Genomic DNA, 15,046 nt, shown 5'->3' on the forward strand with positions numbered 1-15,046 from the left:
CTGTTTTAGTCCTGGTTTTAGTTCTGGTTTAGAGGCTCAGGCATTTGAGACACTACAAATTGCGGTTCCAAGTTAGAACATTCTCTGTTCAATCTCTGTGGTCCAAATCCCGACGCTTCTGGATTCAGCCAGAACCTTTAATTACGATTTCACAACCTGCTTTAGGGAAAATATGATAAACAGTCACATTTTTACACAGCGCTTTTCCACCTTCGAGGCTCAAAGTCAAGAAACCACTCACCCGTTCACACACACACACACACACACACACACACTGGGGACGAGATGGATTAAGTGTCTTGCCCGAGGACACAACAACAGCATTCACGTGGGATGTTTGCGTCCAGAGCGGGATTCAAACGTTTGGAATCAGTGGACAGACGCTCCACCGGCTGAGCTCCCGAACTACGGAACATATCATTTTTATTTGAAGGAAAGAACCGTCTCTGTGTGTGGGGAAAAACAAACGATTGATTTAAATGGAGAAGAGCGGCTCTGTCCCCCACTGTTCCACTTCTGCAGGAGCAAACACACACCGAGACAAAAACACCAAAAACACGACCACGCACGACACGCAGAAGACGCCCGCATTCAGTTTGTACAGAATATCGATAAATAAATACAAACTGCAGCTGGACATGAGGTGTTTTCATGATGTCAACGCTACTTTTTTAATGATCTGTTACTTCACGATCAGGTTCAGGTTCAGATTAGAGTTTATGTGTTTTGTTTTTTGTAAAGGCTCAACAGTTTAACAGGTTTAGGAACTGAATCTTGGCAGAAATGCATAAGTATTTGCCTGTAGCATGAATGAAAAATGAAAATGGAAAAAGCGGATAACGAAACTTAAACTACATACAGACTGAACAAGGTCTAAACCTGGACTAAACCAGGACTAAACAAGGTCTAAACCTGGACTAAACCAGGACTAAACAAGGTCTAAACCTGGACTAAACCAGGACTAAACAAGGTCTAAACCTGGACTAAACCAGGACTAAACAAGGTCTAAACCTGGACTAAACAGACTAAACAAGGTCTAAACCTGGAAAACCAGGACTAAACAAGGACTCTAAACCAGGACTAAACAAGGTCAAACAGGACTAAACCAGGACTAAACAGGACTAAACCAGGACTAAACAAGGTCTAAACCTGGACTAAACCTAAACCTGGACTAAACAAGGTCTAAACCAGGACTAAACCTGGACTAAACAAGGTCTAAACCTGGACTAAACCAGGACTAAACCTGGACTAAACAAGGTCTAAACCAGGACTAAACCAGAAACCAGGACTAAACAGGACTAAACCAGGTCTAAACCAGGACTAAACTGGAAAACCAGGACTAAAAAACAGGACTAAACCTGGACTAAACAGGACTAAACCTGGACTAAACAAGGTCTAAACCTACTAAACCACTAAACAAGGTCTAAACCAGGACTAAACCACTAAACAGGTCTAAACCACTAAACCAGGACTAAACCAGGACAAACCACCAGGACTAAACCAGACTAAACCAGGTCTAAACAAAACCAGGTCTAAACAGAACTAAACCAGGACTAAACAGGTCAGGACTAAAAACCAGACTAAACAGGACTAAGCCAGAGCTAAACCAGAAATACACCAGGTCTAAACCAGGACTAAATCAGAACTAAACCAGGACTAAACCAGGTCTAAAACAGGACTAAATCAGGTCTAAATCAGGTCTAAACCAGGTCTAAACCAGGACTAAGCCAGAGCTAAACCAGGATTAACCAGGTCTAAAACAGGACTAAACCAGGACTAAATCAGAACTAAACCAGGACTAAACCAGGTCTAAAACAGGACTAAACCAGGACTAAACCAGGACTACACCAGGACTAAATCAGGTCTAAACCAGGTCTAAACCAGGACTAAACCAGGACTAAACCAGGTCTGAACCAGGACCAGACTAGGACTGAGACCACTTTAGTCCTGTTTTAGTCTGTATGCAGCGCAAAAGACCGGCATCGCAGTTTAAGTCCAGTTTAAGTCAGTTTAAGTCAGTTTAAGTCAGTTTAAGTCAGTTTAAGTCAGTTTAAGTCAGTTTAAGTCAGTTTAAGTCAGTTTAAGTCAGTTTAAGTCAGTTTAAGTCAGTTTAAGTCAACAGGCAACGGCCGTTATCCGTTTTTTTCATTATTCATTTAAACACAAAATTGAAAACTGAAAAATCGAATTGTTATCTATTTTTTTGCACCTTGGTTTTGGAGACAAATAATGAAGAAAACAGCTGTTCAGGTTCAGATTAGAGTATATGTGTTTTGTTTTTTTAAGGGCCTCAACAGTTTAACAGGTTTAGGAACTGAATCTTGGCAGAAATGCATAATTATTTGCCTGTAGCATTTTAATGTGAAGAAAATGTTCTGTTTATTTTTCTGGATTAACGTCAAGGCAACAATTTCACTGAAGACTAAATATCGATTTTCACGGTTGTTAAAAATAGATTGTGACATCATTAGGGCTGAGAATCGTTCAGAAGTTGTTGATACGATACGTACCTCGATACATAGGCCACGATACGATACAAATCTCGATACAGTGAGGTTTTGATTCGATACGATATATATTTCAAATGGATTCGATCCAGTTCAATAAAACATAAAGGCTAAATAATCTGTGTATCATTCGTTCATTTGTTTTTCAAAATGAAACCAAAAATAACTAAATGGAGAAAAAAAAATTATAATTTTTCCTGAGTTTTCGATTTTGAAAAAACTGAAAACGGCCGTTTCCTGTTTCTGAAACTTAAACTGTGTTGCCGGACTTTTGTACTGCATACAGACTGAACCAGGACTAAAACAGGACGAAACCAGAACCAGGACTAATCCAGAACCAGGACTAATCTAGAACCAGGACTAAACCAGGACTAAACCAGAACTTAACCAGGACTAAACCAGGTCTAAACCAGGACTAAACCAGAACTTAACCAGGACTAAACCAGGTTTAAACCAGGACTAAACCAGGACTAAACCAGGACTAAACCAGGTCTAAACCAGGACTAAATCAAGACTAAACCAGGTCAAAACCAGGACTAAACCAGAACTTAACCAGGACTAAACCAGGTTTAAACCAGGACTAAACCAGGACTAACCAGGTTTAAACCAGGACTAAACCAGGTTTAAACCAGGTCTAAACCAGGACTAAATCAGGACTAAACCAGGTTTAAACCAGACTAAACCAGGTCTAAACCAGGTCTAAACCAGGACTAAACCAATACTGAGTGTCAGGACGGGCCTGGAGGTTCACCCGTGTGGACAGTCGGGAGATCAGAACTGAGACCAGGACTGAGACTGTGACCAGACTAGGACTGAGACTGTGAGACTGCTTTAGTCCTGCTTTAGTCCTGCTTTAGTCCTGGGTTCATCCTTGTTTAGTCTGTATGCGGTGCAAAAGTTCGGCATCACAGTTTAAGTCAGTATAAGTTAACAGGAAAAGGTCATTATCTGTTTGTTTTTTTTTTTTTTTTTCCATTCAAACACAAAATCTAAAACTGTAAAAACTAATCATTATCCATTTTTTCACTTTTGTTTTGGAGATAAATAATGAAGAAAACTGTAATGGAGCATGACTTCACTCAAATACATGAAAGAAAAGAAAAAAAAAAAGGGCACATTCAGCAAACTGGACTTAATAGTTTTCTTGAAAAAATCTTCAAGAGTACTTTTTGTTATCTTTTTTTGTGACCACAATTTATTTATTTATTTATTTGCTTATTTAGTAGAAGAAAACTTGTTTATGCGATACACTTGACATATTCATTGTTTTATCGCCAAATCGTGAAAATATCGTATCGTGTGCCTATGTATCGCAAGCTTCAACTTTTGTAATATCCTTTGTCAAAAATCTGAAATTGCATTTTGTTTCATTCATGTTCGACAAATTTCCTTTTTGACTTTTTGTGTCTTCACTAAATCTCTACATAATTATTTGCCTGCAGCATTTTAACATTAAGAAAAACAATCTTCTTTATCTTTATTTTTCTGGGTTAACGCCATGCCAACAATTTCAATTAAACAGTTCTTTTCACAGTTGCTAAAATTGACATCACATCCCAAAGCATCATGGGAAACCGTCTACAACAAACAAGTGATAAAAACAAAGCTGGTACATCTCCTTCCAACCAATCTCGTAAAATCCAGTTCTAAAATATTAAAATTATAACTTGTTTTTTCCTACACAATTTCTGGTTTGGTCTAACAACAACTAGCATGCTAATGTGCACTTCAGTCTCTTTGTAATTATTTCCCAGCAGAAAATTACCTGTTTATTTTTCTGGGCTAACACCATGCCAATAATTTCACTTAAATCGCTCTTTTCACAATTGCTAAAAATGACGTCACAAATTGCAATTATAACTTTTTTTTTTTTTTTTTTTTCCCCTGCTGGTGTTTAACAACAACTAGCATGCTAATGTGCACTTCCTGATCATCGAACGAGAAAACGTTTACAAATTCGATGCAAACAGAATGCACTAGACTTGTTTTTGACTTAATTTGCTTATAAAATATTGAGCAAAAATATCAGTATATATCAAAATATCTATAATATCGTGGAACAAAATTTGGTGATACAGTATCGATATCATGAACTGCTGTATCGATATATCACCAAGAGTATTTTTGGTATCTTTGAGCATTTTTTTTTTTTTTTTTTGCTTATTTAGTAGAAGGAAACTTGACACTGTTCACTATTCACTATATCACTATTTCACTATTTTATCGTGATAATATCGTATCATGAACCATGTATCGAGTGTCGTATCGAATCATGAGGGACCCTATGATTCCCAGCCTCTGTACTGGAACAAGACACACTTCACTCAAATACATGAAAACAAATCTGGAACATTTCACTAACTTGACTTTTTTTTTTTTTTTTTTTCTGAAATTGCATTCTGTGTTTATAACTTTATTTTTCCTACACAATTCCCAGTTTGGTCTCACAACAACTAGCATGCTAATGTGCACTTCTTGATCATCAGACAATAAAAAGCTTTGTAATTGGATGCAAACAGAATGCACAAGACTTATTTTTTGACTCAATTTGCTTATATAATATAGAGCAAAAATATTGAAATACTGAAATATCAATATATCATGGTACGACATTCGGTGATACAGTATCGATATCATGAAGGGCTGTATCCATATACATATATCGCCAAGAATATTTTTTGGTATCTTTTAGTTTATTTGTTTATTTATAAAAAAAATTTGTGACCAGACTATATTTTTTGGCTTATTTAGTAGAAGGAAACTTGTTTTTGCAATACTCTTCATATATTTATTGTTTTATCGCCATATTGTGATAATATCGTATCGTGAACAATGTATCGAGTATCGTATCGAATCATGAGGGACCCTGTGATTCCCAGCCTCTGTACTGGAGCAAGACAGATTTCGCTCAAATACATGGAAACAAATCTGGCACATTTCACAAACTTGACGTTTTTAATAGCTTTTGTTAAAAATCTGAAAAGTTTGACAAATTTCCTAATTTTCAAAATTTCCAAATTTCCCTAAATCTCTATATAATTATTTGCCTGCAGCATTTTAACATTAAGAAAACAATCTTCTTTATCTGAATTTTTCTGGGGTAACGCCATACCAACAATTTCAATTAAATAGCTCTTTTTACTGTTGCTAAAAATTCACAAAAATCACAAAATCACAAACATTATCGATATTGTGAACTGCTGTAGTAATATATCACCTAGATTTTTTTTTTTTTTGTATCTGTGAGTATTTTTTCTGTGCCCAGACAACATATTTTTTTGCTTATTTAGTAGAAAGAAACTTGTTTATGCGATACACTTGACATATTCACTGTTTTATCGCTATATCATGATAATATCGTATCGTGAAGCTTGTATCGAGTATCGTATCGAATCGTGAGGGACCCTGCGATTCCCAGCTCTAATTCAATACATCTGTAGTGGAGTAAGACACACTTCACTCAAATCCATGAAAACAAATCTGGAACATTTCGCAAACTTGACATTTTTGTAGTTTTTGTCAAAAATTGTCATGTTCGACAAATTTCCTTTTGGACTTCGTGTCTTGTCTTCACTAAATCTCCGCTGTTTTGTTGGATTTGTGTCTGATTATTATTATTATTATTTAATTTTTTTTATTTTTTTAGTTCACCAAATGTGTCCACAACAACAGGTGCTCACAGAAAAAACACCAGCTCTGTGAATGTTGGATTTGCCCTGGAATAACTCAAGTTTTTTTTTGTTTTGTTTTGTTTTTTTGTATGAATCATATATTTGCTTTGCTGCATCTTGCCCACTAGCCTCCTACACTTGTCTCCTATCCCCTTCATGTCTCCTAGCCTCCTACGGCCACATTTTCAGCTCACATCATTTCTGCGCTTGAATCCGTATACTTCAAATGACAGGAGGAAACATGTCCCCTTTGAGATCCCACTTGTTTACTTGTCTCCTACACTAGTCTCCTAGTCCCTACACTTGTCTCCTAGTCCCTACACTTGTCTCCTTGTCTCCTAGTCTCCTAAAATGACATTCTCAGCTCATTTCTATGCTTGAATCCATTTTCGTCCCCTTACCTCAAAGGACAGAAGGAAACGTGTCCCCTTTGAGATCCTACTTGTTTCCTTGTCTCCTACCCTTGTCTCCTATGTCCTTCACATATCTCCTAGCCTCCTACAGTCACATTCTATATTTTAATACATTTTTGTCACATACTTTAATGACAGGAGGAAATAGGAGGAAACACGTCCCAAGTAGAATCTCAATCGTACTTGTTTCCTAGTCTCCTACACTAGTCTCCTATTCCCTACACTAGTCTCCTTGTCTCCTAGCCTCCTATAGTCACATTCTCAGCTCACATCATTTCCATGCTTGACTCAAAATTTGTCCCATATCTCAAAAAACAGAAGGAAACATGTCCCTTTTGAGGTCATACTTGTTTCCTAGGCTCCTACAATTGTTTCCTGTCTCCTTCATATGTCTCCTAGATTCCTACAGTCACATTCTCAGCTAAAATAATTTCTATGCTTGAATACACATTTGTCCCATACCACAAATAACAGAAGGAAACATGTCCCCTTTGAGATCCTACTTGTTTCCTAGTCTCCTACCCTTGTCTCCTATTTCCTACACTTGTCTCCTTGTCTCCTAGTCTCTACAGTCATATTCTGTGCTTGAACCCATTTTGGCCCAGTACTTTAAATGACAGGAGAAACACGGCCCAAGTAGGATCTCAATCCTGCTTTTTCCTAGTCTCCTACACTAGTCTCCTAGTCCCTACACATGTTTCCTTGTCTCCTACCCTCCTAGACTCACATTCTCAGCTCACTTCATGTCTACACTTGAATCCGTACATCCAGGTGACAGGAAGAAACATGTCCGCTTTGAGATCCTACATGTGTCCTAGTCTCCTACACTAGTCTCCTAGTCCTACAATTGTCTCCTAGTCTCCTACATTCACATCCTCAGCTCAAATCGTTTCTATGCTTGGATCCATATTTGTCTCGTACCTCAAATAACAGAAGGAAACATGTCCCCTTTGAGATCCTACTTTGTTTCCTAGTCTGGTACAGTTGTCTCCTATTTCCTACATGTGTTTCCTTGTGTCCTATATTATATATTGCCTCCTATATTCACATTCACACCTCAAATAATTTCTGTGCTTGAATCTATATTCGTCCCCTACCTCAAAGGACAGAAGGAAACATGTCCCTTTTGAGATCCTACTTGTTTCCTACCTCCTTCATGTGTCTCCTAGCCTCCTACAGTCACATTCTCAGCTGACATAAATTCTATGCTTAAGTCCATACATCCATATGACATGAGAAAGCATGTCCCCTTTGAGATCCTACTTGTTTCCTAGTCTCCTACACTAGTCTCCTATTCCCTACACGTGTCTCCTTGTCTCCAAGCCTCCTACAGTCACATTCACACCTCAAATCATTTCTATGCTTGAATCCATATACTTCAAATGACAGAAGGAAACATGTCCCCTTTGAGATCCTACTTGTTTCCTAGTCTCCTACCCTTGTCTCCTATCTCCTTCATGTGTCTCCTAGCCTCCTACAGTCACATTCTCAGCTGACATAAATTCTATGCTTAAGTCCATACATCCAGATGACATGAGAAAGCATGTCCCCTTTGAGATCCTACTTGTTTCCTAGTCTCCTACACTAGTCTCCTATTCCCTACACGTGTCTCCTTGTCTCCAAGCCTCCTACAGTCACATTCACACCTCAAATCATTTCTATGCTTGAATCCATATACTTCAAATGACAGGAGGAAACATGTCCCTTTTGATATCCTACTTGTTTCCTAGTCTCCTACCCTTGTCTCCTATGTCCTTCAGATATCTCCTAGACTCCTACAGTCACATTCTCAGCTCAAATAATTTCTATGCTTGAATATACATTTGTCCCATACCACAAATAACAGAAGGAAACATGTCCCCTTTGAGATCCTGCTTGTTTCCTAGCCTTCTATGCTTGTCTCCTATCTCCTTCATGTGTCTCCTAGTCTCCTACAGTCACATTCTCAGCTGACATAACGTCTATGGTTGAGTCCATACATCCAGATGACAGGAGGAAACACATCCCCTTTAAGATCCTACTTGTTTCCTTGTCCCCCCAGCTTGTATCCTATGTCCTTCACACATCTCCTAGTCTCCTACAGTCACATTCTGTGCTTGGATCCATTTTCGTCCCATACTTATGTCCCGGAAATGACAGGAGGAAACAGGCGGAAACAAAACCCTAGTATGATCTCAGTCTGACTTGTTTCCTAGTCTCCTACACTAGTCTCCTATTCCCTACACTTGTCTCCTTGTCTCCTAGTCTCCTATAGTCACATTCTCAGCTCACATCATTTCTATGCTTGACTCCATATTTGTCCCATATCTCAAATAACAGAAGGAAACATGTCCCCTTTGAGATCCTACTTGTTTCCTAGTCTCCTACACTAGTCCCCTATTTCCTACACTTGCCTCCTTGTCTCCTAGTCTTCTACAGTCATATTTTTAGCTCACGTAATTTCTGTGCTTGAATCCATATACTTCAAATAACAGAAGGAAACACGTCTCCTTTGATATTCTACTTGTTTCCTTGTCTCCTAAGCTTGTCTCCTATCTCCTTTACATATCTCCTAGCCTCCTACAGTCACATTCTGAGCTTGAATCCATTTTGGCCCAGTACTTTAATGACAGGAGGAAACATGTCCCAAGTAGGATCTCAATCCTGCTTGTTTCCTAGTCTCCTACACTAGTCTCCTAGTCCCTACACATGTTTCCTTGTCTCCTACCCTCCTAGACTCACATTCTCAGCTCACTTCATGTCTACACTTGAATCCGTACATCCAGGTGACAGGAAGAAACATGTCCGCTTTGAGATCCTACATGTGTCCTAGTCTCCTACACTAGTCTCCTAGTCCCTACAATTGTCTCCTTGTCTCCTAGTCTCCTACATTCACATCCTCAGCTCAAATCGTTTCTATGCTTGGATCCATATTTGTCTCGTACCTCAAATAACAGAAGGAAACATGTCCCCTTTGAGATCCTACTTGTTTCCTAGTCTGGTACAGTTGTCTCCTATTTCCTACATGTGTTTCCTTGTGTCCTATATTATATATTGCCTCCTATATTCACATTCACACCTCAAATAATTTCTGTGCTTGAATCTATATTCGTCCCCTACCTCAAAGGACAGAAGGAAACATGTCCCTTTTGAGATCCTACTTGTTTCCTACCTCCTTCATGTGTCTCCTAGCCTCCTACAGTCACATTCTCAGGTGACATAATTTCTACGCTTGAATCCGTACATCCAGATGACAGGAGGAAACACGTCCCCTTTGTGATCCTACTTGTTTCCTTGCCTCCTACACTTGTCCCCTATTCCCTACACTTGTCTTCTATTCTCACACACTTCTCCTAAACACCTCCAATTGTCTCCTTGCCTCTTTCACTTGTCTCCTAGCCTCCTACATTCAAGTATTAATTCCGAGTGAGGCAGACAGGTGGAAGTGCATCCTCCTACACTACTCTCCTAGCTACCTACACTCGTTCCCTACCCCCTACGCTTGCCTCCTAGCCTCTTAGTTTAAACTCCTAGCCTGTTACACTTTGTACCTAGTCTCCTATATTTGCCTACGAACTTCCTACACTTGTCCCCAAACCTCCTACACTAGTTTTCTAGCGTCCTATACATGTCTCCTACCACCTAGACTTACCTCCTCACCTCCTACACCTGAGTAACTGTATTTCGGTACGGCAACTTTTTCATTTGGTGGTTTGGTGGTGCAGTTACTTTTCTAAAATCAAAGGGAAACATTGCGGTTCACACAATTTAAGCTTCAAACTGCACAGTAATGGTGAGAAAAATAGAAATGGCTGTTATATCATTTTTCCTTCTCTAATTGGTGAAAGGAAATGCATAACAAACAGTGAAACAAGCATAAAGTTGTTTTTAATCCAGTGCATATTTTTTACACTATAATGTAAATGCAACTCGATGTAAACGTATTTGAAGTATTCCAAATTAGGGATGTAACGATATTCAAATTTCTTGAAACAGTACGATATTTATTGCAATATTTTGTAGACATGGAAAAAATTATGAAAATGCAACTTTTTCCTTTTAAAATTGTATTATTAGGCTCTGAGCCTCCGGTCTGGTCCCGGTCTGGTCCCGGTCTTGGTTTGGTCCCGGTCTCAGTTCTGATCTCAGTCTCGGTCTGGTCTTGGTCTGGTCTTGGTCTGGTCCCGGTCTGGTCCCGGCCTGGTCCCGGCCTGGTCTCGGTCTCAGTCCCAGTCTGGTCCCGATCTGGTCCCGCTCTGGTCTCCGTCTGGTCCCGGCCTGGTCTTGGTCTCAGTCCTGGTCTGGTCTTGGTCTGGTCCCGGCCTGGTCTCGGTTTCAGTCCCGGTCTGGTCCCGATCTGGTCCCGCTCTGGTCTCCGTCTAGTCCCGGCCTGGTCTTGGTCTCAGTCCTGGTCTGGTCTCAGTCTGGTCCCGGTCCGGTACTGGTCTGGTCTAGGTCTCAGTCCCGCTCTGGTCCCCGTCTGGTCCCAGTCTCGGTCTGGTCTCGGTCTCATTCCCAGTCTGGTCCCGGACCTGGATCAGTCCTGGTTCAGTCCGTATGCAGTGCAAAAGTCCGGCATCACAGTCACGTAAATGGGAAATGGCCATTACCCGTTATTTCCATTTTTCATTTAAACACAAAATCAAAAACTGAAAAAAAAAAAAAATCTTTTTTTTTTCATTTTGGTTTTGGACACAAATAATGAAGAAAACAGTTATTTTTTTCATTTTCTTATTTTTGGTTTTATATTGAAAAACGAATGAACGAATGAATACAGGGATTTCCTACCTCCGACCATTTCAGACAAGAGGAAGTTTGTACTTTTACACCGTACACTTGTCCCCTACTTCCTTCCCGTGTCCCGTCCTCCCCACATTCCCCACCGCGCACCCCCGGTGTGTTGTCTTACCTCCGAGCGTGGCGGACAGGAGGAAGTGCGTGCCGTACTTCCTGATCAGGTTGTCGGTGATGCTGTGGATGGTCGGTCTTCGTCCCAACATGCGGATGTTCCTGATGAACTCTGGGGTGAGGGGCAGAGGAGAGGACAGGAAGTCTCTGCGCTCCACCGCCAAGTTATTCACCTTCCATCGACCAAACTCCCTGAAAATACAAACACCAGATATAACATGTGCTCCTATTGCTTTACATAAAAACTGAACTATAAAAATACTTTAACATATTTATATTGTTTGTCATGTTTGTTGATTACAAAGTGCTTTTGGTTCCATTTTATCCAAAGCAGCGAGAGTCTGGTGGTGCGAGCAGAGGTGTGGCACTCTAGATTCACTCCACTGGAAGTATAGTTTTTTTTTTTTTTTTTTTTTAGTTTTATTTATTTAAAAGGGACAATGCATATTCATGAACATATACTTGTAAATACGCCAGAATTAGCCCAAAGGCGACTTTTCATCTGTCGTCCCTGGCAGGTCAGAGAGATAGAGACATAAAACAAAGAACATAAAACGCGTCACAATAGACAAACACACAAGCATGACACACAACACTGACATTTACATAGGAGCAGAACATTAGTGATCACAGATCTGGTTTCTCTTAAAGGTTGTATAGAAGATTTTCCAAGGAAAGAGAAATGCAGCGACTGTTTGTCCTTTTTTAAATGTTGCGCTTCGCACCTTTTCCCCTTCTCTTCTTCTTTCAGCAATGTCAAAAACTGACTTTCTTTTGCGGTGAACCGGTCATGAGTTCTTGTCTGCCATTAAAACAAAATTTGTGCAAACTGAGAGCTACAGTTCAAAAAAGACGCCAAGAACCGCTAAACTTGAACCACGAATATAAACCACACAATCCCAGCGTGTCGGCAAGTCAGCGATGCTAGAAATGTAGGGAGTTTGATTGACAACCTAACAGCCAATAGATAAAGAGGTAGCCTTGTTATCTATTGGCTGATGTTTATCTGGCTTCACTACACTACAAACTTCAGTTGATGGATTTTCATTCTTTTTTTTTTTTGGTCATCATAATAACAAGGCTGCTTCTTTTTTATAATTCTATTTTGATCTTTCATTGACAATTTGAAACAAACAAACAAAAAAAAATCCTCCATACAACCTTTAAGCCATCAGATTAGTTTTAAATGAACTGAATGTGGTGGAATCTCTTATAGCAGCTGGGATGTTGTTCCAGATTTCTGTTCCTTGACTGATCACACCTGTTGACTGAAAGTTGTTCGTCTATAGGGTTTTGCACAGTCGCCTCTGATAGAGGCTCTTGTTCCCCGACCACTAGTGCTGGACCTGGGCTTAATGAACTCACCCAGAGCTGGTGGAGCAAGAACATTTAAGACTTTGTAGACTGAGCAGGCGAGTTTAAATTTTAGAAAATTTCCAAAACTTAAGATATTATACTTCTGTAGTATGATTTCATGAGATGAAACGATAAAGATTTCCTATCAAATATCTTAAACTCATTTTTAAAAAGTGATTCTATTATTTTTAAGGTTGTCGTGTTTGTCAGTGACCAGTTAGTAACGCAGTGTTCAATATGAGAGAGAATCATGCTGTGGAGAAACATTTTAGCTGCATTTTCTGGCAATGATGCTCTAATTTGCCTAAAATTGTGAATATTAAAATTAACAATTCTTGATATGTTTTTTACATGTTTTTTAAAAGTTAAAGTGGAGTCCAAGGTAACACCAAGATACTTAAATTCATCATAGAGTGTATAAAAACGTAGACTAAGAGAGTGTCATGTCACCCATAGCGTTCGGCACCAGTCAAATGAAGCTCATGAGGTCTGCAGTTACAGGAGAAAACTGGAAGCCGAGTTTTATTTTAGGAACAGGAATTTATTAACTGACCAAATGCAAAATAAAACACGAGGATCATGTAGAGCGTGTTTATACGAACATTTATGAACAAAATGACAAGGCTCACTGCAGCGGTTACAGAGAGAGAAGTGGCAACTCCTCAGTTTACATCACAGAGTCAAAGAAGCTAGAAGCACCTCCAAGAACACATCCTTTTTGGAACGAGGCTTTATATTCATACAGTCTATTGTTGGGAGTAGGGATGGGCATGATTAGTTGACTAATTGATAATTGAGCATTAAGAATTTCATCGATCGCATTCATTTTTAATCGACAAGCTGAATGTATGTTGCTGTGCGTAGCGTGAGGAGACGAGGCTGCGTCCGACACAAACACTGGAGTTGTGGCCTCACAGTCCCACGTTTGGGTTCTGGCTCCTTGGAGATCACTATAGAGGCTTTGCACCGTCACGTGACCCCTATAGCAACGGTACCTACGCCGCCATGACACCGGGCTATGCCATTGACTTCAGTAGCATCGGAGAAACATGGGCAGGTTTTGTTGTGTATTTGGTTGTTCTAGACGCTCTGAAAGGGATAAAACGATTTGTTTCTTCACTGTTCCTCTGGAAATGACTCATCAGGAGCTCAAACAATTGAATTATCGGAAAAAAACGGGAATTATGGCTAGAGAACATAAACTGCAAAGAGATTTCCTATGGTACCATCATGACACACTCACGTCACTTTCATCAAGGTATTTGCTATTTAACCTGTTGCCACCCGCCTCATTTTGGTGTGTGCACAATGTTAAGACATACCCAAATGCCATAGCTTATTAAAAGAAAACCTTAGAACCCACATGCTTGTGTGAGACACCATTTTAAAGCTTAGGCCTTCTAGTTTCTGTAGATATGTACATGAAGACTGTGAGTGCTGCCTAACCTACAGTCAATTAAAAATTGCATTTTTTTGCTTCGAAAAAACTATTGAAAAAAATAAAGGCCTTAGCTTGGTCATACTTCATGCTAGGCATTTGTGACTCACTACAACTTGTTCAAGTTGTTGGCAACAACTGTGTAGAATTTCAGATCTCTAGGACAAAGGGTTTTGATGCTGTGAGCCTTTGTGTAAACAAAATGACAATTTGGCACAAGATTGCCAAATTTGTGCCAAAATAATAATAATAATAATAATAATAAATAATTGTTTATTATTATAATACTAATTCTTCTGAGCTTTAGGCCTGTTTTCTCAAGAAAAAAAACTAAAAGTAGCCAAAAATTGTCTTCCAAGTGGCTGTTTCTGCTACTACTACTACTGCTCTCTGTGTCTCTCTCATGTCCCTCTCGGCTGCGCGTATAAACACAGGGTCCGTTTCCAATACAATCTGAATGTCCCACCCACCGTTTGAAAGCTCTGGTGATAGGCTAAAACAATATGTCAATCACTTTCTGGAAGATCCAATGACTGAAGAGATTTCCCGTAAACAAACTGATGACGCGTGCGTAAAGCCAGGAAGTACGTGAGTGCGTTAGCTTCTTCAGCGGCTTGTCCCACCTAAACCCCGCCACCGACAACAGCGGGGAGGGTCTCATTTTGAAGCTAAGAGTGTGAGGAAAACAAGCGTACCCAAGAGCGGGAGAGAAAGGGAAGTGAGAGCGGGAGAAGAGGCGGAGAAGAGACATAATATTTTCATTCACGGATTCAT

The 15,046-nt window shown here is 39.7% G+C and overlaps 1 protein-coding gene across 1 annotated transcript in view; it reads right to left on the reverse strand.

The window, feature by feature from the left end:
* The window catches only part of brinp3a.2 (bone morphogenetic protein/retinoic acid inducible neural-specific 3a, tandem duplicate 2), a 250,612-nt gene that overhangs the window by 171,130 nt on the left and 64,436 nt on the right, over positions 1-15,046 (reverse strand). Inside the window, exons 4-5 of the mRNA XM_055165148.1 lie at positions 11,480-11,670; positions 11,336-11,358 (exon numbers count right to left, since the gene is read on the reverse strand). Coding sequence (XP_055021123.1) covers positions 11,336-11,358; positions 11,480-11,670 — 214 coding nt within the window. The remainder of the gene's footprint in view (positions 1-11,335; positions 11,359-11,479; positions 11,671-15,046) is intronic.

The sequence above is a fragment of the Boleophthalmus pectinirostris genome, unplaced genomic scaffold, assembly GCF_026225935.1.
Source record: "Boleophthalmus pectinirostris isolate CB_2022bp ecotype Guang Dong unplaced genomic scaffold, ASM2622593v1 HiC_scaffold_7, whole genome shotgun sequence".
NCBI classification, from domain to species: Eukaryota; Metazoa; Chordata; class Actinopteri; order Gobiiformes; family Gobiidae; genus Boleophthalmus; species Boleophthalmus pectinirostris.